The 27014-nt window shown below is 45.0% G+C and overlaps 1 protein-coding gene across 1 annotated transcript in view; it reads left to right on the forward strand.

Moving 5' to 3' along the window:
- FRAS1 (Fraser extracellular matrix complex subunit 1) overlaps window positions 1-27014 on the forward strand; it is a 143937-nt gene that overhangs the window by 46524 nt on the left and 70399 nt on the right. Inside the window, exons 3-14 of the mRNA XM_086746873.1 lie at window positions 1856-1963; window positions 4460-4552; window positions 6370-6529; window positions 7056-7189; window positions 9488-9571; window positions 10173-10274; window positions 10378-10569; window positions 14154-14243; window positions 15577-15724; window positions 17991-18134; window positions 18456-18590; window positions 25421-25564. Coding sequence (XP_086602999.1) covers window positions 1856-1963; window positions 4460-4552; window positions 6370-6529; window positions 7056-7189; window positions 9488-9571; window positions 10173-10274; window positions 10378-10569; window positions 14154-14243; window positions 15577-15724; window positions 17991-18134; window positions 18456-18590; window positions 25421-25564 — 1534 coding nt within the window. The remainder of the gene's footprint in view (window positions 1-1855; window positions 1964-4459; window positions 4553-6369; window positions 6530-7055; window positions 7190-9487; window positions 9572-10172; window positions 10275-10377; window positions 10570-14153; window positions 14244-15576; window positions 15725-17990; window positions 18135-18455; window positions 18591-25420; window positions 25565-27014) is intronic.

A 27014-nucleotide genomic window follows, 5' to 3' on the forward strand; every position in this document is an offset into this window, starting at 1 on the left:
GTCTTAGGGTGGGTGTGAGTGTGATAAAGCTTTGTTAAAGAGAGCAGAATGAGTTAACTACGGCATGTGTGTTAGCTAAAGCTTGACACACACATAACTTAACGGGAATTTATTCCATAACTGCACTGTAAATCTGCTGGCAGAGATGAAGTCAAGGTTTCTGTGCTACAGCCAGAGCCGTGTGTGTATGAGAAGGGAGCCAGCTGTATTACCAGAGCAGAAATTGCCGTCTCTCTTGGTCCTGTTGGTATCTTACCCAGTAGTAGTAAACTGTTAATCATCTTTTTGTGTCTTCATTTGCCTACGTTGTACTTTACACTGTGAGTAAATTGACCTATTGGAGTAAATTGCTACATCATGTAAATGAGTAGCAAAGCCTGATCTTCTTTCAAATAAATTAAAAATGAGGCTTAATGGCTTGGATAGCGGCTGTCTGTACTACACAGGAAAATTTCCCGTAGGGCATAAAAGACCGCTGTACGCACAGTGGCTGTCCAGTGGGAAAGAGTTTTCTGGTGAGAAACTGAACGTCCTCTTTCCATTTTCTTATGGTTTCTCTGAAGGCTTTTAAAACCAGATGATTAGATATGGACGTAGCAGTTATATCCTTCCGATTACCTCAGTACTTAGTTACTGGTTGCTTTTTTAAACTGCCCGAGAAAGAATATTTGGCATGGGTGAAGGGACACTGCAGAGGAGCTGAGTGACGTTTTCGTAGGAAAGAGGGTGGCAGGCAGAGGAAGAAACGTGACGGGCGGACTGGGCTGCTGCTCTGGGATGCTGCTGGTGCTGTTTGATATCAGGATATTTGGAAGTCAGTGTTCAGGAGTAAAGAGAAGGAAGGCTTTGTTTTCCAAGCATCCTACTGAAAGTAATGAGTCCCAAGTGGCTGCTCAGACCTCGGGGAAGCTGGCAGGAGGGAAGGAGAAGTTTGGCAAGTGTCCAGGCAACAGGATGAGGGCCGGAGCTGCCTTGTGAAAGCATGGTGGCAGCGTGGGATCACGACCTCAGCGTGGAGGGAATGGAAAGGGGTCAAGCAGGGGTGGTGAAAACCCTTGTGAATTAGCTGTGGGTGTTCCAGTTGGGCGCACTGATCGAGTGGTAGCGACAGCTATTCCCAAGTCTGTTGGACTGTCTGCTTGGTCAGAGCCCCCTTTGTGGCGTTTTGGAATACATGTGACCAGGTAGAGCCTGGTCATTCCTGGCAATGCGTTCAGCATTTCTGACTAAATCAGTTTAATTGCATCTTAGGCTCTTCAGAGCTTTCCTTCCATCTTACAGCCTAATGTAATGAGCACAGCGTACATCACGGTTTTGACATTAGAATTCTTTGTTTCTGTGATCCTGCGGACTGAAAATTTTCAATGTTATGTTCAACAGTGCGTTTGCATTCAAGCATCTCCGTGTTCCCCTGCGTTCCCCATCAGCTCACGGGGTGCTGTACGGTGCTGCAGCTGTCTGTCCAGGACCGGGTGAGCCTCAAAGCTATCTCAGTTGCCTCAGCACAAGCTGTGTTCATAGCAGTACCTGTGGTTTGGATGGGCCGAGCTTGATTACAGAGAAGTTGCCCACAGATGGCTATCATCACCTTGAGATTATTGGAGGATATGTCCTATCAATTATCTTGCCATTGGAGTTGGTTATTTGCCGTGCGTGGCCTTGTCTTTCAGCTGTGTGTTTGAAGTTATCGAACGAGTATTGTGCCTGATAAGCGTGTGGGAGAGAGGGGTGTTCTGTTGCAGACTTCACCCTTCCTGTCTGTCTATATTGAGCTATTTGAGCCGTTTGCTGTTGTGTAGAACAGCACACACCTTGCGCTCTATGGGCCTAATTTAAAACTTATGTTTCTTTGCAGAATAACACCATTTGGAAGCCAGATTCATGCCAAGACTGCCGTTGTCATAGCAATATTGTCACCTGTGAACCTGTCATCTGCAAACGCCCTCAGTGTGACGTTCAGAAGGTAAGGGGCTGCAACTGTCCAGGTGCTAGCTGACACGTTCTGTGTGGTGGGAGAAATGTCAGGTCACTCCGGAGTTCCCAGCCTTCCCCCACTTTAAGCCCCTGGAATGTCAAAATGCTTGTCTGGGTCCGCCACGCTGTGTTACGTGTAAAGGAATGGCGGGAGCAGTTGAGGTAATTGATCCTACAGTTCCTGCAGAAGCAAAGCTCCTCTTATCTTAAGAAGGTCCCAAAAAGAGAGTGCAGCATGAGGTGTTTCCTTGGAGGAGCTGGCAGAGGTGAGCTGGTTGCTTATCTTTGTACACCGCAGTGACAACTGCAATACCAACCAGACCGCCCTTGGAGCACGGGCAAAACCTGGCGTGTGAAGCCTTTGTCTCCTTCCCGTCCCAGAGGCTTGGTGCTGGGACAGCTTGCAGGCCGCCTGTGCTCCAAGGGCGGTCTGGTCCCCAAAGGAAGCCCCTGAACTGGGTTTGGACCTCCCAGCATGAGCCCAGCGTCCCGTCACCCTTCATTTGACAGTGGAGCTGGGTCTCCCTCAAACATGCAGATGGACGCCTTCCGCTCTGGCGAACAACAACAGAGCTGAGATTGTCTGTCTTTCAGTTTCTTCTGCCTTGTGATGGCTGTTGAGCTTTCATTGTCTCCTGTTTATCTTTCTCTGTCTGAGCCTTCATTAGTGGTTACAGCTAATTGGCCATGCAATTGGTCTTGCATTAGCGTCTGGATTACTGGGGTAGGATGCATGACTGACAGTGAAAATGAGTGTTTTAAAGAGGCACTGCCAATATAATTATATGGCTTTATGAAGCAGGTTGAAATGTTTTCCAATGTGACAGCATTAACGAGGAAATAATTTTGATTCTTACTGGTTTTCTCCATTATTATCACTGTGTATTGATTAAAGAAAGACTGAAATAGTAAGAATTTTTATGCTAAAAATGAGAGAAATAAAAAAAGAGTGCTCTCGTGGCACACTTGGACAATGAGTGGGCTAGATAAGATATTCTTAATTTAAAAAAAAAATAGATAAATGAAGAGGTGGCAACTTTAAAGCTCATAAAGAAAAATAGATTTATAGTGTGAAGTGAATCTTTATGACTCCTGGACATGAGTAATCTTCAAGACAGAGTTTAAGTGTCCCGAAAAGGTCTGGCCGTTTACATGTTCAAGAGGATCATCAAGGATTGCAGAAGAAAAAAAAATCGAATCACCCTTCAAGCATAAACAAACCGCTGATGAGCAAGGTCAGAAATCACCGCCTCTCTCCGTGGTTTGTCTCTTATCTGCCTGTTACGAGATTTATGCTAATATTGCTGATCTTGTTTACAACGACAAGGCATAAACAAAACCAGGCAGTCTTTGCAAAAAGCATACCCAGTGGTGCTCTAAGCATTTGTGTGTAAAACCCACTGCTGTGCGTACCGAGTGCTCTGAGTAGGTGGAAAATCAGCAAACGTTATTTCTCTTGTGTGAACCAAAACAAAACAACCAAGAACGGTTTCTGTACAGCAGGAACACAGCTGAATAGGGTTTAACGATTTAAGCCAAATGAAATATTTAATTTTGTTTCCCACCTCCTAAAACACACGGCAGTGAAGGAAACCTTGAAGTAAGAAGCTTTCTTCTGTTCGAAAAATCAAGATGTTTCTTTCAGAAAACAGAGAAAGAAAACTTGAGACATTTCAAATTATTCTGGTTGCTTTTATCATACAAGTAAAGAGGTGAAAGGTAAGAGAATTTTTTGGCGTCACAGTGTCTTCATTTTTTATTCTAACAAAACAAGGAATGACTCCCTTCTGAGCAGGAATCCCTTAGAGGTTGGCTGTACCCTTTCCGAGGGGAAAGGATGGACTGTGTCTCCCGAGAAACGCCTTTGCCGTATTTTGAAGAAGGTGACCTGGTGGATAAAAACTTTCCACATTTCACTTCCCAAGCCTGACATGTTCTTCTCTGGTTTTCTTTTTTCTCGCTCTCCAGCCACCATGCTCACATCAGTAAAATTGTTTGGTCCTTTTTTGTTGTTAGCTGTGGGAGGAAAATACTAAGATCCTTCCCATCCTTGGCTGATGTCTTTGCTGATGTGTTTTGCCCTTTGTCTGATGAGTTGCTTCCATCAGCATTATCTTTTTCCCTGCTGCTGAACAGGACATAGCCAGTGGTCAGCTTGCTAAGCCCCTGGAACATGCAGAGCAAAGTGGTGGTGGCATCACCTGACTGTGCTGTGGTTGGCAGTGGTCAGTAGTTTTCAGTTGATTTTGAGGTAGTGTGATTTAAAAAAAAGCTGTTGTCCTACTGTTGTTTTGATGGTAAAATGTCAAACACAGCAAACATGTGCCACCTCTCAAAGGGATCTGGCGTAGCAGCATTATATATTTCACTCAATAAGTTTCCTCTCTAAACTGAGAGCACTGGGTCCAGCAAGGCGCCGTGTCCATACCTTTGTGTTAAACTCTATTCCGTGTGCACTACTGATTGGATTCTTCTGTCGTTTTAGGGAGAAGTGCTTCAAATAGCCCCCAACAAGTGCTGCCCTGAGTGTGTGTCCCGAGCTGAAGGATTTTGCCAGCATGAAGGACAGATCCACAGCGTGAGTGCTCTGTCCTCTTCCTCGGCAGTGGCGATCCTTTCCAGTTGTTAGCTCTCTGATTCACGTCGGTGAAGGCTGTTCAGCTGACGGGCGGGAGAGGGATAGTTCATTGGGCTTATACTCTGTCGCTATCCGATAATGTAATGTAACGGGAGTTTGGTCATCAGAATTTGCAAAAAGGGGATGTCGCTGAGCAATAGCGTACCTGCTTGGCTGAAGGGGAGAAAGTTTCCCCCTCATTCATTCACTTTGCTGTTTCTGTGGGTGATTGAGACAATATAGTAATGTTAGTAGGGGAGCAAAGCACATCAAACTTTATGTATTAGGTATCCTGAAAGGCAGCTTTTCTCTCAGCAGCCACCTATGCTGGTAGAGATTGATTGCTGTTGTGCGACCTGGGTTACGTGTTTTGTAATCCTGAATTATTCAAGAAGCAGGCTCCAGGATGTGGTTTCACCTAGGGATGCTGAAAGTCCAAAACAATAAGAATAAGTGTCTACAGATAAGGAAAAAAAAAAAGATTCATGGGTAGTAGTTAATTAATCATATTGAATCATATTGAACAATAAGCAAACGTAGAAAAACGGCTTAACCGTGAACCCAAGTCTGGTCTCTTAGGGATTTTTCTGTTTGACAAGAGGCAAGTCACGTCCCAGTCTGAAGAAATATGCTAAAAAGCCCAGATGCATTTGAATATCTGGATCTTACCCTGTTGGAACCCTCTGTTTCAGCAGGAGGCATGACCGGCGTGAATCTGTTAGAGCTAGACAAAGACTGGGATAGAAGGGACAGCACACCATCCTTTTCTCGTATTTCTTTGTACCTGTGGTTTGGGTGATACTATATTATATCGCATTACTTGTATTTCTTCTTCTTGTTACTGTTCCTGCATTTTGCTATGTTGTATTCTTGTTGCAGCTTTGGTCTTGTGGCTCTCTGTAAGCCTGTTCTTTGAGATGCAAGTAGGCATCCCCACGGGGATTATAGGTGCATATGTCACACGCCACTTCCACTGTGGGGTGGTCACTAAACAGTATTTTGTCAGTGCAGAGTCTCATCCTGATGGCTGGCACAGGTTTCGTGAAGGAGGATGTTTTCTCTTTTGTCGGGAAGCCACTGTAATCCTTTGTGACTTGACCTTCATTCCACAAAAATGTAGCTGGGAACAGTGGCCCTAGTGGTAGCTCCATCGAAGAAAGTCTATATCCCTAATCTGGCAAGAGCTTTTTTACTGCCTGCCTAATTTGACATTGCATATTTTGTAAAAATTAACATCCTCTTTTTGTTGGAGAGTGTTGCAGTACACCAACATGTTTCTTCTTGGGGCTAATTTTTCCTTACTGTGCTTCAGGAGATACTTGTTTCTACGTTAATGAATAAGCAAACCTAATGAGATTTTACTCCTACTGAAGTGCGTTAAGTATCTGGGGTGAGCAGTGTTCGCCTGACCACCTTGTGTTGAATATTTCTCTAAAGAGAACATGTCTCAGTTTAGAGTTTGCCCTACAGAAACTGTAGTGGAGTGGGGCATATCCAGCAGCCTGGTCGTCTTTTGCAGTGGGTCGTTGCTGGATGCTGGAGGGAAAATTAGGCTGGTCTCCAGGTTTGCTACTTTACCAGTATTAACTTAGTTTTTGCCCCAACAGTGCAGCCAAGAGTAAGGGCTACGACGTGCAAAGATTGACTGGGCCTGCGAAAGAGTGAAGTTAATACAAGTGTAGAGGGACTTGAAAGGGAGAAGATATATTTACAGGTCTCCTTGGCAGCTGGATTCATGCGTGTGTGTTCTGTGTCTCTGATTGCGTTGTGCACTGCAGCATGGCACACAGTGGGCCAGCTCTGGATGCAGCTGGTGCTCCTGTGCCCACGGGAAGGTGAGCTGCACCCCCACGGTCTGCCCAGCCCTCGCTTGCGGAAGGGGAGAGCTGCAGTACACCGCTCAGGGATCCTGCTGTCCCAAGTGTGTGGGCCTCGGCGGTGAGTATCGCACGGGAATGCGGCATTAGAAAGCTTTTCTCTTTCGGGTCTGTTGGGAAGACACTGGGATCAAGCGTGTCCCTTAACTCTCTTTCTGTCCTGCTACCATATTGACATTTTAAACAGCTTCACCCATAGGCCAATAGGAAGTGATAAGCTTTGAGCAGATGCACCTGATGCGTACTTATTTTGGAGATTAGAATCTGGAGAAAAAACCATGCAGATCTTTTCTGTGTTCTGAGGGTACCTTTGGCACTAGCAGGCTCAGACTGCAATTTCAAAAATGCCTGAGCTGTTGGATACCTCTTGTCGTAAAAGTCCCATGGAAGAAGTGCATCCGGAGCTCTTGATTCACAAGTCTAAAGCCTGTGAAAACTGGTGGGATTGTTACTGTCATTACCTGCTTTGATAAACCGGTATTTTGAATTCTGAGATGCGCAAAATCTATGTTTTAATTATGGGTGACGGAAAGGGATTCAGGGATATTGGGTGTAAAAAAATTGCTCAATTTTTTAATATCTCTTAGAGCCCTGCTCCTTTGACGGCCGCTTGTTCCGGGATGGTGAGGAGTGGCACCTCGGTCGGTGCTCCAGATGTGTCTGCCGGGACGGTGTGACGCAGTGCTTCACAGCTTCCTGCCAGCCTCTGCTGTGCAGCCAGGTCAGGACCCGTCGACCTTCTGGGGACCTTGCTCAGGACTGTCTTCCTTCCCTTGGCGAGATCCATTTCTCATGCAGGTGTACAAATCAGCAGGCAAATCTTCTGTGGGACAAATGGGCAATTTGGAAAAGGGAGTTCTGGTGTGTTGAAATAGAGAGCGACAGATGAGTCTGTTGATACATGTCATGCTATCTGTCTCTTCCTCAAGATGTTCCTTCCTCACCATTTTACTGCTATGCCTTTACTGGCTAATTAGCACAAATACCAACTAAAGAAACTCTTTTTGTTCTATACTAAAAAAAATTACGTAGGTTGATCAGGGAATATTTATATATTCTGTGTGGATGCGCAAGAGTAGGGGTTTATCTTCACAAACTTCAATGTTTGGTTTGCAGCTGACAAATGCAGTTTGCAGGTCTTGTTTACTTTTTTTTTTTTTACCAGAACTCAGAAATTCAGTTGAAAGTATTCAAATGCAGATGAAATTCCCCTTTTGACTTAAATAATTTAGAAATATAAGATAATTTCAGCTGAAAGAAAAGTCTTGGAGCACTGTTCCTTATGTGTACTTGTGTTTAAAATCCACAAAACTGGTAAGATAAGTGCAGCAAGCTCAAGTTGGGACTCACTGTTTTTGGTCCAGTTGGGAGAACTGGGACATTTCTGTCTCTAAGGTCTTTGCTGTGGGCACACGATGAGTTCTTAGCACTTGTGCAGTCGTAAACCCAACCAAAACACTACAAGACTGTATACAGGGTTAAAAACGTGGTTTGTAAAGGTATGCAGTACTCCACATGTACATGTTTGTACAATTAACACTTTTTTTTGATAGAAGGAAAGCCCACCTGTTTCTGTGCACGCTAATTGTGTTTTGCTTTGTCCTGAGATGCTCAATTAGTATTCACTGACTAAGTACTGCGCATTAAAAAAAATTTATGCCTACTTTAGGTTCGTGCTTTCCCCCTCCAAATGGACTGATGTTACCTGCTGAACTGATTGCACTACTGTTTAATCAGATAATCATTAGGCTTTAATTCGTGCAAACAGAAACGACTGTGGTGTTGCTGTGATGTATCTGAGAGTAATCAGCTAAGAGCATCCAAGTTAGCGCAGCAGAAAGCCAATTCTGATGATGTTTCGGATATTTCCTACCACGGTGCCCGGTGGAAGGGACATTGGCAGGATGCGCAAGGATCCTGTTCTGCTCTCAAGCATACCTGACATTTTCTTGCATCTGCCTTTACCTCTGTCACTTTCTTCATTTTCCACTCCCTGTCAAAAGCAAATACGTAAATTCTCCCAGTAATAAACTCTCATCTTCCGTATTTAAGATAACGGTGCTGAGGGAGAGGATCTTCTAGTTCTAGATCTGCTAGTTGCATGCAGGAGTGCACCTGCGTGTCCCACCACATATGCCACCAAAATCTGTGAAAGAGTTCTTTTCACTCTGCTGGGAGATGTGTCATTTATAACTGTTATGCAAAGTCCTCCACTCTTTCTTTGAGTGAGATAATAGTGCTTGGCATTTCTACACTACTTTCAGTCCAGAAGTCGTTCTTCCGGTCATCCCGATGTGGCTGGAGGTGCTGGTGAACAATACGATTCCAAATCATTGCACGTATGTGAAATTGCAGCAGAGGAATTACAAACACGTTTTGTATGGGTGGACTTGAGGCATGCAGGAACTGTTGTACTGATGGGAAGTGCAAACTTGTTCCAATGTGATTTAAATCAGTCATGAAAAAGTTTAACTTCGGATAATCCGGTTTTAAGCGTAGTTTAACACCTGTACAGACAGTTTTGCTGTATGGATTGAACTAAAGTGGTGAAAATACCTGAGAGATGGCGAGTGTAAGTCACACATTCAAAGCCTCAAAATGTGGTAGTACCAGGAAAAAAACCCTCTTCTTCCCTCCATCTCATGCTTTAGTGTGCTTCTCTACATAGCTTTCTTTATATATACTTTTTTTTCCTTGTCTTTATCTGTATACCTGAACGTATGTACTTGATCCCGCACGTGCGTGTGGTGTTATCTGCCTCTGTATTACGTATCTGTGTACTTGGACCTCAGTTGTCATCCAAAGGAGCTCAGAAAATGAGATGAAGGAAAAATCTTTCTAGCTTCCTACACCGATCTCCTGCTGTGCCCCCAGATATTGGTGCCATAATGAAGCCTTGAGTGACTGTGGGTTATCACACAGATGTTTTGTAAATGCCTGGAATTCCAGGCAGGGATGCTGAGCCCCGTGTTATCTGTTCTTGCTCTTACTTCACTTGTCTCTCCCGCGTGCTGTTTAGGATGAAGTTATGGTTATGTCTCCTGGAAAATGCTGCCCAGAATGTGTTCCAAAGCCCTGCTCGGTGTTGGGAAGAGTGTACCAGGTAACCTTTGAGCCGCAAAGACGGTTGTTCACAAGTTCTGGCACATCTCTCTTTCCCTTCTCCCCGACATCTGACTTTCAGCCAGTGCTGATAGCTTAGTACAACCGTTGCTTTTTTCCTTCCTGGAAAGCCAGAAGAGTTGAAAGAAATTAGGACTAGATAAGAATTTGCTGGCAAGCAGAAAGTGAGTTTGCAGGGTGAAGCAGATGAGGCACTTTCTTTTCACACTTTTTTGAAGGAGGAAAGCAGAAAGCAGTGGTGAAGGTCCAAGTGTTTACAGCTTTCATTGTATCATCTGGAATTAATTGAATGTGTTATTTAATCAGTGTACGTATGTGGGAATTTCTGTTAATGGTTGTTTCTTCCTAATAATAGTAGTTAAGGCCTCACCGATGTCACTAGCTTGCAAGTAATGAGAAATACACACGACGTCATCTGTTTGCTGATTGCGTAGAGATGAGGAGTCTTTAAGAAGAGTTTATTATCAGATACAGACATGCAGAAGGATCCATCACGTTCCATAAGCAGGACAGATATCTGGAAAGAATTTGGTGATTTACAAAGAGTGTTTAACAATTGTATATGTGTTCTTTTGGAACAGCATGGCCAACAGTGGAAAAAAAATGCCTGCACTGCATGTGCTTGTCACAGAGGGGAAGTCAGGTGTCTGAGAGAGACCTGTGACTCCGTTAACTGTGAGAAGGTAGTTAAAAGTCTTTTGTCTCTGATGCTCTGGCTGCACATATCACTGTGCCCATGCCAGTGGGTTCAGGCAGTCCTGCTCAATGGTTGCTGATGTTTTGCAGGGGGAAAACAAAGTGCAACGTCCTGGGAAGTGCTGTGAGGAGTGCGTGTCTTCTAAGGGAAGCTGCTTGTATGATGGCACTGTCAGGTACCACAGTGAGGTGTGGAACAGTACTCACTGTAACTTCTGCGTGTGTGATGAAGGGCAGGTCACGTGCCAGGAAGCGGAGTGTGCCAAAGTGGAGTGTGCCAAGGTAGGAAAGGTTTTCTTCTATCTGTCAAGTCTTGTGATTTTCTTTTTTTTTTTTTTTTCTCAGCTGAACATCTCGAGACACTCGAAGAACCTGCCATTCTCTCGGGGCTCGTTTTGTGCAATTACCTTGAAAACACTTCAGAGGAAAGGAGAGTAAACTTTAGATTTTCCGTGCAGGGTTGACCGCTCAGTGGCCTTGCATTGTGAAGCAAGCCAGCGTGAGTCAGTGGCTAATTTAGCTTGGATTCCCTCCCACGCTGTTGTCTGCCTTCTATAATGGAGGGTCAGACACGCAGAGGTTTCAGTGACCGCCGGCCTTACCAGGAGCTGAACGTGGGGAGAGATGGACAGTTCACATACAGTTAAAAGCTTTACAAATGTTTCTTTTATCTTCATTCTGTATGCTATTGGGGGCTTCAGTAAGGTAGTTGCATATGGAAGTTGGTATTCCACTTTTCTCCATTTTTTCCGTACAATTCTTGGCAGGACAGTGAAGCTGGTAAGGTATTTTGTTCCCAGTGCTGTTTACTCCAAAACTAAATCGTCCCCCAGGTTGTGTTGTATTTGCTCTATAGTGAAAGTGCAAACGGCGTTAGATAGGGTTGAATGCTTCACACACAGGTATTTGGAATTGGGTTTTTGCAGTGGGATAAGCCTTCTGTGTTATTTGTCACTGCATCTGTTTTAATTGGTGGGCTGATATGTGCTTCACACTTGCTACTCCGCAGTGTCAGTGAAGAAAAGGGAAGGAATTGTAGCCTTCGGAGTTTTCTCGCTCAGTGGCAGAGCTTTTCTGGTGACCGCTTGCGTGTGAAATCTTGAGTAGCTGCACCCTTGTCTTGTGTCTGAAGTCCAGCCAAAATCTGGACATAATGGATTCACTGGATTAGATTGTTTGAATGAGTGTTCAGAAAAGTGAGAATCCACACACAGAGTCCCAAGTGATGCTAATGCAGAGAGGATGTATCTAGGAATAGAAGTCTATGCTTGTTCATCTGAGCTGGTGCCTTGAAATTGCAAAAATGCATTGAGTGTGGAACCCAGACTCTTGTCACTGGTGTAGTACTGCTGACAATCAGCTGACCTGAAGCTGCGTGGAGAGATTTTACTGGGTGTAAAGTCGTGGTTGTCATAAAATCTTGTGCACTTGCATCTGTTTCAGTCAGCTTCCTGCATGCTTATGGCCGTAAATTGGATCATTTTCACTAATGATGATGGCACGCTGTCATGGCTCAGTAAGGAGAATTATTTAATATTCATGCTCATATCTTGGGTACTGACAAAGAGTCCATTATTCAGAAAAGCCAGGGATATTTTACAGAACAACAGCTGGACGTGTTAACATGTGTGGTTCGAAATTGGGGGGTTCAGAAGTGTAGCATGATTCACACAGCAGTTTTTCAAACTCACGCTCTCAAAGGTAACCACTCATCTGAAAGTCTGAGCATCTAAGAAGGTGGTATTATTTGTCAGAGCAGGAACCGCTGTAATTCTGAATGGAATGAAACGTGATTGCTCAGAGGACAGAAGGAGGAAGACCGTGTCCTTTGTTGTAGACAAGAGTTGCGGTCCCACTTGATAAAAGATTTTTATTCAAGGATTTATTATTCTGTGTCACTTCCATTAAGATACACTACCTTCCTCAAGTCATCTTCAGTCATAGTTTACCTCAGTAAGTACAAGGTGTGCGTTAATTAATTACAATAAAATACTTACTCAGAAAGCAAATGAAGTATTTTCGTTCTTTGCTTTTTCATTTTTGAGTTGCAGGTCTGTTTTTTAGGCACCTGCCATCAATAAATCGAAGCTGATGCGAAGCTAGGAGCATTTGGATTCATCTCTTCATTAAGGCACTATTAATTTTCTGGTCACATCCTCCTGTTTAAAGTGTAATGAGGCCACAGATACGAACTGCAAATCTTAGACAGCTCGACACGGTATAGCAGCATTACGTGAGAGTAGGGTAGAGGTTTAGCTTATAAAGCCTTTCAAACAAACCTGGCCAGCAAAGGCCAAATGAAGGTGTCTCTGGTGATTCTCACCTAATCTTCAAAAAGCCTTTTTCAGCAGTTACTGATGAGCTAGGAATACAAGCCACGTGACAGGCTGGGGTAGCTGTGGATGTGGACGCACTCAACCGAAACCACTCAAACTGTCAGCGCATCAAATAATGCTGCTGGACCTCTTGCTGGCACCCCAGCTAAGTGAGCACGCTTGTGGCGATGTTCAGGGGAGGGTGGCTCGTGGGGGCCAACAAGCTGCAGAAGTCTCTCTGATATTTAGGAGAAATGGAGCTAGGGTGTTGCATGTGGATGTACGTGTGTACATGTTTGAGAGAGATTGCAGAAAACGTTTTTTTCCTCTTTTCTGCCTCCGAGCCCCTCGCTGCCTTTCAGTGTTCTCGGCCTGGAAGATGAAGAATCTGTCTTCTGCAAAGCCACGAGTTATCTCACACAGCCTCTCCCTTTTCTGGGTCTTGGCAGAGCAGCGTGGTTGCGTTTTTTTTTGGCTGGGCGAGCCATGTTCCGAGGCTAGTTGTTCTCAGTTTTACCTGTGGTGTGTGTTTATGTGCGTGGGTGGGGATGGGGATGGGAGAGTTTACAGTACATAGAAGTGACATGAGATCCAACCACTGCCAGTGGCATTTTGAAGGAATGATTGAAGAGCAAAAATGTATAGAACCCGCAGAGAGAGATTTAGACTGTGTGTGGTCTTCAGAGACTAAGAACCATACGGTTTCTCCTTTCTTACCCGTTCTGAGAGATGCTTGAGCGTTGCCAGAGTGTGACCTGGCTTCGTTGTTCTACCTTGGTGAAACTTTATTGTAGTGGTTTTCTATACGTACATCTGGTTTCTGACTAGTGTGTATTACCTTGCCTGTGTGTACAGTGCGTGAGAATCTGGTCCAGAAAAGCTACTCAGGTCAGGAAATCAAAGCTGCTTCTTTTGAGCTGTGCCTTGGTTCCCTAGGACAGAGCCTCGTGCTTTTCTAGATATTCAGCCTCTACTTGGGCACAAAAAGTTGTGACAAATTAGGGCACTTGATTCCCTTCTGCTGCTAAATTCTTATCTTCAAACCAAAGTTATTTAAGTGGATTCTGTGGAGTTGTACAGTTGTAACAAAGAACAGGCTTTTTGCATCCAGGATAAGTAGAGCGTGTGCTTTGAAATTCTCTTGGGGAAAAAAAAGCGGAACATTCAAAATGAAGGTAAGCTTCTACGCATTGAAATCTTGACAGTGGTCCTGTAAAATCCTAGTGAGTCACAATAAAAGATGGCATTCCTGTTCTCTGTGCTTGCGGAGGGTTATACTGGGGAGTTCTTTCTCTGCAGGATTTAGGGTTGAAATAATGGCCTTATCACTGAATTCCCTGGCCTCTTCTGAAGGCTGTTCCGCAGCTGCACTGTTCACTAAGCACATTTTTCAGACTGTGCCTGCAGAGATGAAGTAGGATAGAGAGAAGATAAGGTGAAATAAGATATTGAAGATTGCATTCCAGGGCAAGAGCTGTTCTGCCTCTGCATTCCACAGTATTTTTGGTGGTGTCGATTCCCTTTGAATTGCTGCAGCCTTTCTCTTCACAGGGGGAAGAATTAGTTCACTTAGATGGGAAGTGCTGTCCTGAATGCATTTCAAGGAACAGTTCCTGTGTTTACAGAGAACATACCAAAGCTGTGAGTATCCTGGTACTTCAGAGCACATAATAGCGAGTTCCGCTCATAAAGGTTTGGAGTAATTGACTTTCCCTCTCCACTTCTGAGACTGGCATTATTCGCAAGCGTAGCAGGAAAACAATCCATTACTGTTGTCTGCAGAGTTTAAGTTTGCCTTGCTTTCCTTTGTGTGGTATGATCGATCATTTCCCTTTAATATTTAATATACGTACTGATAGGTTTCCTGCACATCGCATCGAGTTAAAGATGCCTGACTTTAATCCTATGAAGTAGAGGCTAGGGCAATGTGTAGCTTTCTTCCTGCGTTTCCCACTGATTATAGTTTTTGCTGCAACAGAAGTCCGTTATTGTATTAATATTTTCAAGGAAGGTTCTTTCTGAAGTTAAATAAAAAGGAAACACTAAGTATGGTGGTTTAAATACACCAGTAATGGGTTTTTCATTGCTCTGACAAATGAGGACTGGAGCTAATAGCTGCTGTTTGCCAACGGGTGTGAGAAATGGGAAGTTTGATACTGTGTTGTTGTATTTTTAAATGCTAATGCTTCCCTTTCCTTCCCCACATCTCTCTCTCTGACCCAAGTGAGGTAAAACATATTAAGGTGTCAGATTTATTCCACTTTGTGCTTTATCTCTTTTAAGAGAGGAACTGGTGCAAAAACTTCACGGGCATTTAAAATGCTTGCTCTCTCTTCTCTGCCTTCTGACTTCCTCACGTGGTGCCAGCAGAGCCTTGGCCGCTAAGGCCAGCTTTGGTGGCCTTCTGAGCAGAGCCAAGGCTGCAGATCACGGGAGGGGAGCAGTGGGTGCAAAATGTCTTCCCTCCATCAACTAGCACAAGTAGACAGGTGTCAGGTGCAATGGTAGCTTTGAAGAAAGCCCGTGATACCTCTTCCTTGCTGGGATGTTTTGGTCAGTACTTGGTGATGGAAAACAAGGCAATAGAAGAGAGGAGGAGAGAAAGTAAAATGCTGTGAGGTTAGAAAGGGATGTAAAGTGTGACGAAAAGGTCGTTATGCAAAGACACAGATTCTGGGTATGGATCTGTACAGGTACAGAGCAGATTCAAGCACTTCTTACTGGGCTGTGAAAAAAAGTGGGTAAGTGAGGCGCCAAAATTTGGAGACAGGAGAAAATGCTTTGAGTCAGAGAAAATGGAGGGAGGTGAAGAAGTAGAAAGGACTTACTGGTAACTGGAAAACACCCTGCTTTGGGGGGAGTGTGCTCAGGAGGGCAAGAGGGTTAATGGTATGAGGGCACGCAGTTCCATGTCATGCCAAGGCTCTCTTTCACTACTGATGCTGATGCTGGCCGTTTGGTGTTTCTTCTGCAGAACAGAGAGAAATGGCAAGAAGGGCCGTGCGGAGAATGCGAGTGCCGCGACGCAGAGGTGACCTGCTTCCAGCGCTCCTGCCCGCCCTGCCCGCTGGGCAGCCTGGCTGTTGAGGCGAAGGGCGACTGCTGCCCGCGCTGCGAGCCAGGTACGGGCCCAGGGTCAGTTGTTTCTTCTCGTCACTATCGTTGGGTGGGAGCGTGTGCGTCACCTACACCTCTGGCACCGGGGTTGCTCTGGTACCCCCGAGGCCCTCACTTCCCCAGTACCTGTCTAATATCTGCATTAATTTTTAACTCGTCTTCAGCCTCCAATTGCTAATTAACTGGTGTCTGTATAATTTAATTAGGGTTCTTAGAGAAGTTTAGGGCTCCATCCAAAGGCTCCCACTGACTTCACCTGATTTAGATGGTGGTTTTCTGTTGACCAAAGGGTTTCTCCTTGGGGTTGGTATTTTGGAAATGTTTTGTCTTTTTCTTTTTTCTTCAACGTGAGCTTTGTAAGGCAGGGAGCTGCTCCTTTCTGAATCCTAACATGAGTTTTGGAGTTTATGGGCTCCTGATTATTTATTTGGAGTGGAAAGAAGAAAGAACCTGCTTATGCTGTTATGTCACAAGCTCACCTGGGGCTGAATGGCTGCCAGTTAATAATTGTTTGGAAAGACTAGGATAGCCTTAGCTTATATGTTAATTTTGCATATAAATTCATTTTTTTTTCCAGGATATTGTCATTCTCCTTGATTTGCATTTCATAGGTGGCAGGCTTTAGCCGTGGTTTGCTAATTTTTCGTGTTGGTAGCTCTTCTTGTTGCGTCCATAGAACTTTGGTTTTATCGGAGTGCTCCAGTTAGTGTTTTATCTCAGTAAAAAGCAAATAGCTTCACAGTTTAATTATGCTGTCATTTGCAGGAGTGCCTTGGCACATTTGCCATGTTAATGTTGTAAAGCTTGTTATTTACTGCATGCTAATAAAAATGCAAAGCACTACAAATTGAAAAGTGAGGAAAATGGGTTTTGGGCAGTTCAGATAAAATTGTCCTGGATTTTTGAAAGGGAGCAGCATCTGCACAGGCTTCTAAGGAGAGAACAAATTACAAAGTGCTCTCAGCACCCGTCTGTCCTCCTCCTTATCACAGAGTGCCACTGTGTACTGGTTACCCTTGAAAATCTGGCTTCTTTGTTTAGCATTTTGGAAAACACAGGCTTCGAAGTTGTGGTGTTGGACATACAGAGCCAAACTTGCACTTTTGTGTCCTAAAAGGTAAATGGCAATTTCATTTACTGAAGCCTGCTGCGTCCTCTGCCTTTTTCTGCGTTGCGTTGGACGGAATGAGAAACAAATACAAAATCCAGCCTGCAGCAGTTCAATCTGTGAGCCCAGAGCATCAGTCCCTAACGCATCTGCTTCGGTGAAGCCGGTAAAAATTTATTGCTGCTCCTCACAGATGTGCTGGAGGAAGCAAGCAGAGAGAACCCATTCATTCTCAGTCAGTATAGCTGTATTTATGTGAAAACCAGCAAATCCACCCTCTCCCTGAGAACATTCGGGTTGAAGCAGAGGGAGTTTTTTTATACCTAGAGAAAAATTGTCCGTGCTATACCTCTCCAAGTAGTCAGTTCATTGTCAGTCCGGAAGGATGGATATACCTTTGGAAAGTTATTGGAAACAAATGGTTAGAGTCAAGAGCCTCCTATTCATTCTTCTTGTTTGTCACTTTGGATTCATTTTTACCTTCAACTGTCTGTCTTCTGTAGCTCCTGATTCCTGATTCTTTCCTTAGTTACAGCTCCCTGGAAACTTGCAGGTTATTTAGTATAAATCAAGAAGAGTTTTCAGCGTTGGGATCTTTTTTGCTGACTTGTCAGGAAGGAACAGACAGCTTTTCTTCCAGCAAGTAGTAAAGCAAAAGTAGTCCTCTCTCGGCCTCTGCAGAGAGAGCAGCCGTGCTGTTTGAGAAAATACCCGTGGTCAGGCAAGGCTTGCTACGGTGCTGTGATATCAGGCTTTCGACAGAGTGGGGAGTGGTCTGCCACCTGTACTCTGACCTGGCATGCCGTATTCCAGGGTTTGACTGAAGGAAACTCAAATTGAGGTTGTTTTGGACCATTAATTCCTGATGACTTAGGATTTTTACTGCTGAGAACCCATGTGGAAAATGAATATCCTATTTATCAATAATACATAAAATCTGAGCCTATGCAATAATTTCTCATGTGCTGGAATACACCAATACAATATCTAGCCCCTTTAATGCCATCTTGGAAAAAAACCCACTCCTAAACTAACACACCTTGAAACACCAACAGAAATAAGTAATACGTTTCACTTTGGTTTTGGTGTATGCATTGGTTTGTGCCTTCCTGATTGAAAGCACTGCTGATGGTTTTTACCTTTGTGTCTTTTCTTTCTGCCAGTTGAGTGCCACCCAGACTGTCTGACCTGCTCTCAGTTCTTCGATCACTGTAACGCCTGCCGAGACGCGAGGAGGCGGCTGCAGAATGGGCGCTGCGTGGAGACGTGTGGATCGGGCTTTTACCAGGACGGGCAGACTTGCTTAGGTAATTTCTGCAAGGGGTTATACCCTCTCAGATGACTGTCTTCTCTGCGGCTCGCTGGGCTTTTGTTTGTAGGATCCTGCAGGCTTATCATAAAGAGATTGCTGTGCTTCGTGTGGAAAAGCGTTCAGGCGCATACTGAGTAGTAACCGTGGGTTTAAGACTCCAGGAGGTTTCAGGTGGAAGCCCCTGAAAAAAGCAGATTCTCCAACTCTTTTGCCAAAATGAGGCAAAATTGTCTCCGTTTATCAGAGCAGGGGAGTCTTGGTACATCAAGACGTTTGAGATTCATATGTCTTTCTTCTCTGTTCTTTCTCTCGGAAGCCTGCAACGAAACATGCTCAGCCTGTACCAATGGATTTGAGTGCTCCTCGTGCCAAGCATCCCTGCTGATGAAGAACGGGCAGTGCGTGACTGCGTGCGGGAAGGGATACTTCCAGGATCAGCTCCTCTGCACAGGTAGCTCAAAGCAAAAAAGACTGCAGTAGTTTGTGATAGCAAACCAGCAGACAAAAGCTGTTAGGTACCCCTCTGTTGAGGGTTCTGCTGTTGACATAGGTGTTAATGTTCACCCTAGAGTAAAGGGAGTGAGCAGAGGAGCTAAGTCATTCAGTGTAAAATTGATTACTGCTTGGGGAAATATTCATTAAAATTCCTCGGCTGAGGGTCAGTTCTATTGGTGTAAAACATTCTGCTTTTGAAAACTGAGGTTTTTCACCACTGTCCAATTTCAGTTCAGGATTCTCTTTTGGAAGTGTGGCTGTGGTTTTGTGGTGTTGAGGGTACACGGCAGGATATGCGCACTACTTGTAGCCCAGATGTAACACCCTGAGCCTGGCAGTCTGATCCGTGGGGGTTTTCTTTGAGTGCAGTGCAGACTGACTGCAGCTGCTAACGCCAGACCTCTCAGGAGACAGTACTGTGAGGTGCCTGGAAAACTGCTTGGAGGGATGGGGGATCGATAGGACTCAGAAAAGCTCACAGAAAATGCTTTTTGGAGTTTTTTTTATGCTTTGTTTTGCCATTCGTTTGTTTCACATTGTAATACTTAACTTGAAAGTTGATTGAACTGTTCTTGGAAGCCTGTTTACGAAGTAAATTAGTAATTCTGTAGAACACTGAGATTTGTCTAAATCCTATATGTTTGCGATTGGAAAAACTGAAGATAAGATTGGGAAGTTAAAATTTTCTCTTTGATGGAAGTATGGTAGTGCTTTTATGAGCTTCCCCTGCTCCTCTGAAATATTTGTACTTTTCCCAAACTGTAAGGCAGCTGCTTTTTCATCATGACAGTTTAATTGTTTTCTCTAAGGTTAACACTTTTCTCTTCTTGATGTTGGCCTTTTTAGAAGACTTCCAGTTATTTCTGCAGCTCTAATTCAGCAAAGGGGTGGAGCACATCCTTAATTCCTTGAGCCGTCACTTCAGTTTCTTTGGAACTAGCCCTCCTGCTTACAATTAAATACAAGCCTAAGGCTTTTGGCAGATTTCAGGGGAAAGCACTTCAGATTGTAAGTCCAGCTTCCTTTTCTGAAGTGGTTTTACTTGAAGAGCTGACTATTTGTTTCACGTTTTGAAAGTCTGAAAAACCTCTGTCCTCCAGCAGTGACTATAGACCAGGGCCCCATTGTGCATGTATAAATAGAAAAGAGAGACTCAGTCCGAAAGAATTTATAGACTTAAGTATCAAATAATCTTCTACTTCAGTTGGTTTTATTTTACCGTTTCCCTTCCACCTGCTCCTAGTGTTTAAATTGGCAGTGCCCATGTACTGCTGAAGTGGTAGAGAAAGGCTAATGTTTCATTTTATTACTGATTTGTAGAGTGCTGATTGTACATTCCATCCAAATCTGCAGTCACGCATGCTTGTAGCTTAAAGTTGCTGGGAAAATTTGTTCCTATTTCCTCAAGGGAATTAAACCAATTTGCTTTAGTTCTGCCTGGCTGCCTTTTCTGCATAAAGTCAAACCGGTGGAGAAAGTCTTAAATTTCAGATACGGTCCGTAATTCATTGCCATTCACTCTTTCTTTGTCTCCTCTTTATTTTTACAAATCTCTAATGTGATTGTCCAGATGAGCCTTAGACTGTTCAGAAATATTTTTCTCATAATGGTTTTAACATCTGCAATAAGCGTGTTCCAAAATCACCAAACGGATGAACTAGACTGTGTTAATTGCTACAGTTCCAGTAAACTCCCTCTTGAGGAATTAGCTCTGGAGATGAAAAGGACCTATAAGACCAGGCTTCTTACTCCATCCTATCATTGAAACACTGTTGTCTGTGTTGTAACAAAACACAATCTTTCCTTTTGTTCATTTTTGTCACACCTGATCTAATTGAATCTATTTTAAATTTTGGAATCCAGTTGTTTCATCTCTCCCCTGTTTTAATCTTACACCAGGGTTGTTTCCTGCCTCCATCCCTCCACCTGCTTCTGTAAAGTATTAAAACCATTAAGAGAAACTAAAGTTGAGAATAAAAGGCAATAGGTGCAGTTATGTAGCAGTGTATTTAGAGATCGTGGATCAGTTTGTATCAGGCTGAGAGCAGAGCGGCAGATGAAGTCTTCCTCGTCAGAAGTAGACTGTGGAAACAGTTCGGAAACCCCCCACCAAAGGCAAAGCGAAGGGAAGCAAAAATAAAAGATGTCTGCCTGGCAGAACAGAAGGGCTCGAAGGACTTGCAGTGTTCAGTGCTCTCTCACTGCGTTTTTCTAACTTAATTATTTATGTTTTCAAGATTATTTAGAAGCCTAGGCAGGACTCAAATGGTTCTGCTTTGATCTCCCAAAATGCGGATGTTGAAATGTGTAACTTGACACTAACGGACCCAGCTCGCTCTGTAGCAAAGCGCTTGCATTTTATTCAGGACGTGTTGTTTTCCTCTGCCGTGCCTGGCTGCGGAGGCTCACCTTGAGGATAAAGGGCTGAACGTGACTAAGCTGGGCTTGCCCAGCTCAGGGTGAGGAGGGCAGGCCAGAGCGCTCTTGCTTCAACCAAGAAGTGAAACTCCGGCAGTTTTGTCTGTTTAACATAGGATTTTCTGGAATGACACGTTACTGCAGCTTATTGAATACCATCGCACCAGCCAAGGCAGAGTCATTGCACACCCCATTGTGAGTGGAAGGTCAACCATATTCTTTTGAACATCTTTCCTTCAGCAGCAGTGCCTGGTTAAGTTGCAGGCTCTTACATGTGTGTCTCGCATCGATACTGAAGGGAGAAGGCAATGCAAAACAGCCCTTAAAAATGTGATCTGAACAGAGCAAGGAAGGGTGAAAGCAGTTTCCTGGCCATGCAGTCAGTTCTGTTGATTTATTTTCACACAACCACTTAGTTGCTGGAGGCAAAGATGTTTTAGCTGACAGTGCCTCGTTGAATGCTTCCATTTTTTCCCTGCTTTTTTCAGTGGAGTTGGTGACGGGCTGTTCGGGCCAGGAGCAGCTGTTGAGTCTGGCGGTGGTCCAGCCCTGAAAGAGCCGAAGCTTCTGCAGGCAGGGTGTGCGTGAGGGCAGGAATGGGTTGGGGCTGCTCTTCCAGCGCCTGAACTCAAGTCCTACAGGCTCAGGGTCTGATGCTTACAACTCCGGCTGCGGTTGTGCCATCTGATGGCAAACAGAGTGGAGATATTTGCTGGGATTTAGTAGCTGCTGAACTCATGACAAAAAAGTCCTCAAGACACGTGAAAATAAACTGCCCGGTGCCTGTCGCCGCGAGCAGGAAGAGTGAAGGATTGTATCTGTAGGAGCATGAATCAGGCTGTGCGTGTTTGTCATCTGGAGGCTGGCAGCTGATGGCTCCTGGAGGCGCTTGCCACCTCGCATACAGAAATGGCTGCGTCAGAGGAGTGTGGAGCCGTTGCCTGGGCAGGTCTTGCAAAGCAGAGCTAGCAAGTGGAGCAGCGCATCAGAACTGCGTCTCTTGCAGCAAACTTTTTTTTTTCCGTTGGCCCACCTGACAAAATTATCATCGATCCTGCACTTGCAGTTGCTTGCTCTGCTTCCAAATCCTAAATGTGTCTATCTTGCTGAAAATCAGGTTACATTCTTTCCCCTTTGCCTCTTTCTTCAAACCCTGCTATTTAGATCCCCTCCCTTTCTATCTCAGAGCCGCCATTTGGGCATGATCTCTCTCGGGTAGCTTGCAGTCCAGAGGATCTGTTTCATAGCAGTTCGCCAGCTCTTTGCAGCTTCTCAGAAATTCTGATGACCTCTGGTAGGTTGTACTTTATCTTTGTTTCTCTCACTGTAGCCTTTCCATAGCTGAGATAGCACAGAAGTCATCCCCCGTCCAGGAAAACGTGCAGTTTTAACACACGACAGCTGCCTTACTGAGGGACTTGAAAGCTGGTGTGCTACCCAGGAGTGGATCTGCAGGATCTTTGCCAAGGGCCAGATGGCAACTGGAGGGAGTGAAGCAGGATCTTAAACCCCTCCGGTCTGCAGGCTGTGCTGGTTCGTGTCCTTACCTGGCTTGAGCCTAGACATTACAGGTTTCCCGCTAGAAGAATGGCACTGGGAGTGCTCTTAGCCCACCTCTAAAACACCCCTCCTTCTTGTCTCACTCCCTTTCTTGGTGGCTCTGCTTAGAGTAACATTTTGGCTGCGGGCAAGGGCGGCAGTGGCCGTGACAAAAGCCCAGCAGAACGACTGTGCACAGAGCGTGGCAGAGAGGCACTACTGCTGGGCTCCATCTCCAGAGATGAGCCTGGGCTGTGAGTCCAGCCACTCCAAAGATCTTTCCAGTGTGGATATTGTTTATGGTAGGCTTCATTTTAGCAAAATGTACGGTGCTGGCAGGAGGTCAAGACGTTATTTTGACCTGCACAGAGGGACAACTTGAGGGAGGTGCTTGAGAGAAGAGACTTGAGGTGAGGATGTGCTTGAGAGCACTTGGTCTAGTGCAGACAGCAAATGGCGTGCAGCGGGAGACAAAGGACAGTTGCCCAACTGACCTGGCTTTCCTCAAAATTGCATTTTTAATACAGCTGTACGCAAGGCTGCCTGTTTAAAAACAGTCTGGAGGCCAGGCTGCAAGGAGGGAAAAGCGTCCCTTGGAGAGGGGCAGCATCTCCAGAGAGGACTTGAGAATTTTTGCAAATAACTGGGTACGTTCAGATGAGTCAACATGTTTAGGCAGGGTAACAGCGAGGGGGTCAAGCTGTGCAGTGGAAAGTCCGCAATTAGATGGACTGAATCCTGGTGCCCACTCTTCCAAAAAGACGTTGAAAGTTAGAGTGAGCTCAGAGAGGAGCAAAACATTCGTGGCTGGAAGGTGAAGTGAGGACATTTCAGTACTTAGGAATTTACAGCGTATTCTGCAGTTAACTTTCGAGTGTAGACGTGCCCTGAGAATCATCCGAGCTGGAATGAGATGCAGCTTTTTATCAGCAAGGGAAATTATCGACTGGAGCAGAAAAGCATGCACAATCCTTACCTCGGGACGGGATGTTTTAGTATTCATTGTGTTGTGATTCAGCCACAACTAGATGTGCTTGATAGCGGTGACAGCACTTACCGCTGGAGCTGGGGGGGAAGATCCTTTTGGTTGCAGGATGCCCGGTGTCCTCATGAAACACTCCTCATGTAGGAGTCTTCAGGAAGTAGAAGAGCCACAGCATGCTGGAGAGATCGGGAATAAGGTGGGGGGGGGAAAGATGCGGGAAGGTGAGATGGAGGAAAGCAAACAGCTCGTTACAAGGCAATAGAGGAAGATGACAAAAGGGAAAATAAACAAAGGTGGAAGTGTGGAGAAGGCACATCCTGAAGGAACATCCAAAGGACCAGGTGCTGGGCGTGAACTCAAATGTCCCATGTCTTGGCTCCCTGAGCGCTCCCTTCTCTAACCCACTGCGTGTCACATCACATCTCAGTGTTTCAGTTCCTGCCTGTGAGATGGAGACGATAACACTTCTCCGCCTTGGGGAGCAGTGAGAACCTCTAAGATGGGGTGTGGGTGAGCACCCTCTTACGCTGTGCAGTGTGACTCATGTATATGCACAAATGTAGGTGCTGCATCTTGTTAATTAACAAACCCGAGAGCAACTACGGCCTCAAGCAGACAGAGCAGCATAACATGCAAAACAGGAGCGAGATGAGAGGAGTGGTGGTCGCTGGTTTGCTGTAAACCTCCTTACGGCTCCCTGGATTGCAGACGCTTTCACTCTGACCCGTTACTGGGGACAGGATGAATTGTCTCTCACTTAGGGGGTTTGTTTTGACAGGAAGGTGTTTGCTTCTGTAACCGCTCTGTCTGTAAATATGCTCTTAGTTATGTGGAGGAGCTGCTGCTGCATCCACTGTTCCTGTGTTACGCTGAGAACACTCACAGACGCGCTTTTCTTGGGTGGGTGCACAAGCCTGGGAGCACAAGCATGTACCTGCCTTATTGTGAAATAATACATTTAAGAAGATCGTTGGAACATATTTGGGTGTAATAGAGGAAAAAATCTAATAGCTAAAAGAACTTGTGCAGTTTTGAATAAGGCAGATTGTGCAACAGTTGTTTTGGGAGGCAGAATTGATCTCCATACTTTAATTAGTTGAATTGTAAGATGTCGTCCTGCTCGAGGATCGCTCTGTTCCGCGGGCAGTGTCAAGGAAAAGACGTGCAGTGTGTTACCAACACCCCTCCTAGTCTGACTGCAGCTACAGAAACGGCTCTGGTGTGTACTACATGTCATGTTGCACATACAAAATGAAGGTGTTAATGGTACTCCCAAGGTGGCTTGGATGTAACGGACTGGAATAGAAGATTTCAGCTGGAAGTGACCTACAAGGGTCACCTAGTCCAACTGCCTGGCCAACTCAGGGCTGACAAAGGTTAAAACGTGGTACTAAGGACACTGTCCCAATGCCTCTTAAATGCTGATGGGCTTAGGGCATCAACCACCTCTCTAGCAAGCCTGTTCCAGTGTTTGACCACCCTCTTGGTAAAGAAGTGTCTCCTGATGTCAAGTCTGAACCTCCCCTGGCCCAGCTTCAAACCGTTCCCACGTGTCCTGTCAGTGGATACCAGGGAGAAGGGATCAGCACCTCGCTCTCCACTTCCCCTCCTCAGGAATCTGTAGAGAGCAATGAGGTCGCCCCCCAGCCTCCTTTTCTCCAAATGAGCTAACATAAAAAAAGCAATCAGGTTTTTTTGGTTTGTTTTCCTCTTCTGAAGCAGTGAATGGCTGTGAATTTAAGGAACAAAACTGCAAAAAAAGTGAATTGCTGCAAACTCTTCCTTTTCAAGAGAGGGTTGGAAGTTGGTTGTTTGTTAATCCTTCACCTTTTTTTTCCCTGCAGCTTGTCATGAGTCCTGTTCCTCGTGCTGGGGGGCTGCTGAGAATAATTGTTTGTCCTGCAAAGACACATCGCGCGTGCTAAAAGCAGGGCTCTGCGTGGCCAGCTGTGGACAGGGATTTTATACGAAGGATGGCATCTGCAGCGGTAAATACCTTTTTTTACTTCCTCCAATTGCAAGAAGTTTGAGAAACACTCTGCAAAAAGGGAATCAATATTTCGTTTAGCTGTGCAGCAGCTGAGATTTTATTGATGTCTAAGAAGCCAGATGCACCTTGTGCATAAATATCGGATGAGGAAAGCTGCTGTTTGTGTGTAAGATTATGAATTCATTCAAGCTAATCAGATGCTGAAAGGTTTAAGGTTTTTTCCCCTCACTGAGCAGCTTGAAAGCCTACCTGAGTTGTTTCTGAGGGCTTGACAAATCCATTTGTGTGCGGAAAGAAAAACGGCCCTTGCCAGCAGGTTTCTGTAAATTTGATTATGATTCAGCATCACAGTAACTAATACCTGCTCAACAGATGAGGCCTGGGAGGGTTTGCTGAGAGGAAGAGGAAGGGAGGACTGGGGGGAATTAAAGACCCAAGTGAAACAGATCATGAAGGGAAAAACAGTCTCAAATAAATAAAGAAGCTAAAATTTGCCACAGCCATTCGGGTCAAGTCTGGTTTTCTGCTGGCGGCCACCTCCAGCTGCTCTACGGGCTGGCCGGCATAGTCAGTAGAAACGATGTGGGGTTATCTTGAGGTCTGCTGAGCCTCAGCTAGCTAGAGGGGGCTTGATGCCCAAAGCGTGTTGACAAAATTGTTGCTATTCTGGCCGTTTCTGGATGACCGGGTTCCTCTTCAGTTTGATTGATGTCTATATCAGTAAATTTTACTCACCGGTGTTTTGAAGTGTGCAGACTTGAAATCTTCCATCTGTAGCTGAAAATAATTTAAACTCAGAAGGAAATATTATTTAGATGCAGCTTGGCCATAGTTTTGGTTTTTATTGCCAGTGATTTCTCATAACTGCATAGCTGCTCCTCACCACGTCTAGGATTCAGGCCTTTCAGCTTCTACCAAGGCCATGCATTTTAATACCCAACTGGAGAGCTGCAAGCTGTTTTAAGGGGAGACAGCTGCAAGCTGTCTGACTGGTGGAAAGAAACAAAGATTGGTTAAGTAAAATGCTTGGCCCTTCTGGACATAAAGCAGCAGTAGTGCTGCCGACTTAGGGAAGCTAGAGTTTCACACTGCTCTTAGACAACAGGTCCGTTAACTTCAGAAATGACTGCCTGGGAGCATATAGACCTCAGGAATTGGTAAGAAACATCACGTTCCTGGTGAACAGGGGAAAAATATTACATTAGCTGGAGGAGGTTGTGTCAGGAGTGGTGGCAGTGCTGGTGTAGAGGCGTTCCTGGTCACTGTAATTAGGGTCGGAGATGGGGTACAGGTCAGTGAATAGGTGTCTGCACTCACACGTCTGCCTCCGTGAATATCACTGCTTATTCCAGGGAAGTGGGAAAGGTTGCTTGTGCTGGAGAGGAACATCTGAAGATAGCTTTCTGATAAAGAAAGGACAAGATGTGGTTTGTGTTAGTTTGTTTTAT

This window comes from Chlamydotis macqueenii, chromosome 4 (genome assembly GCF_036417535.1).
Source record: "Chlamydotis macqueenii isolate bChlMac1 chromosome 4, bChlMac1.mat, whole genome shotgun sequence".
In the NCBI taxonomy this organism is placed as follows: domain Eukaryota; kingdom Metazoa; phylum Chordata; class Aves; order Otidiformes; family Otididae; genus Chlamydotis; species Chlamydotis macqueenii.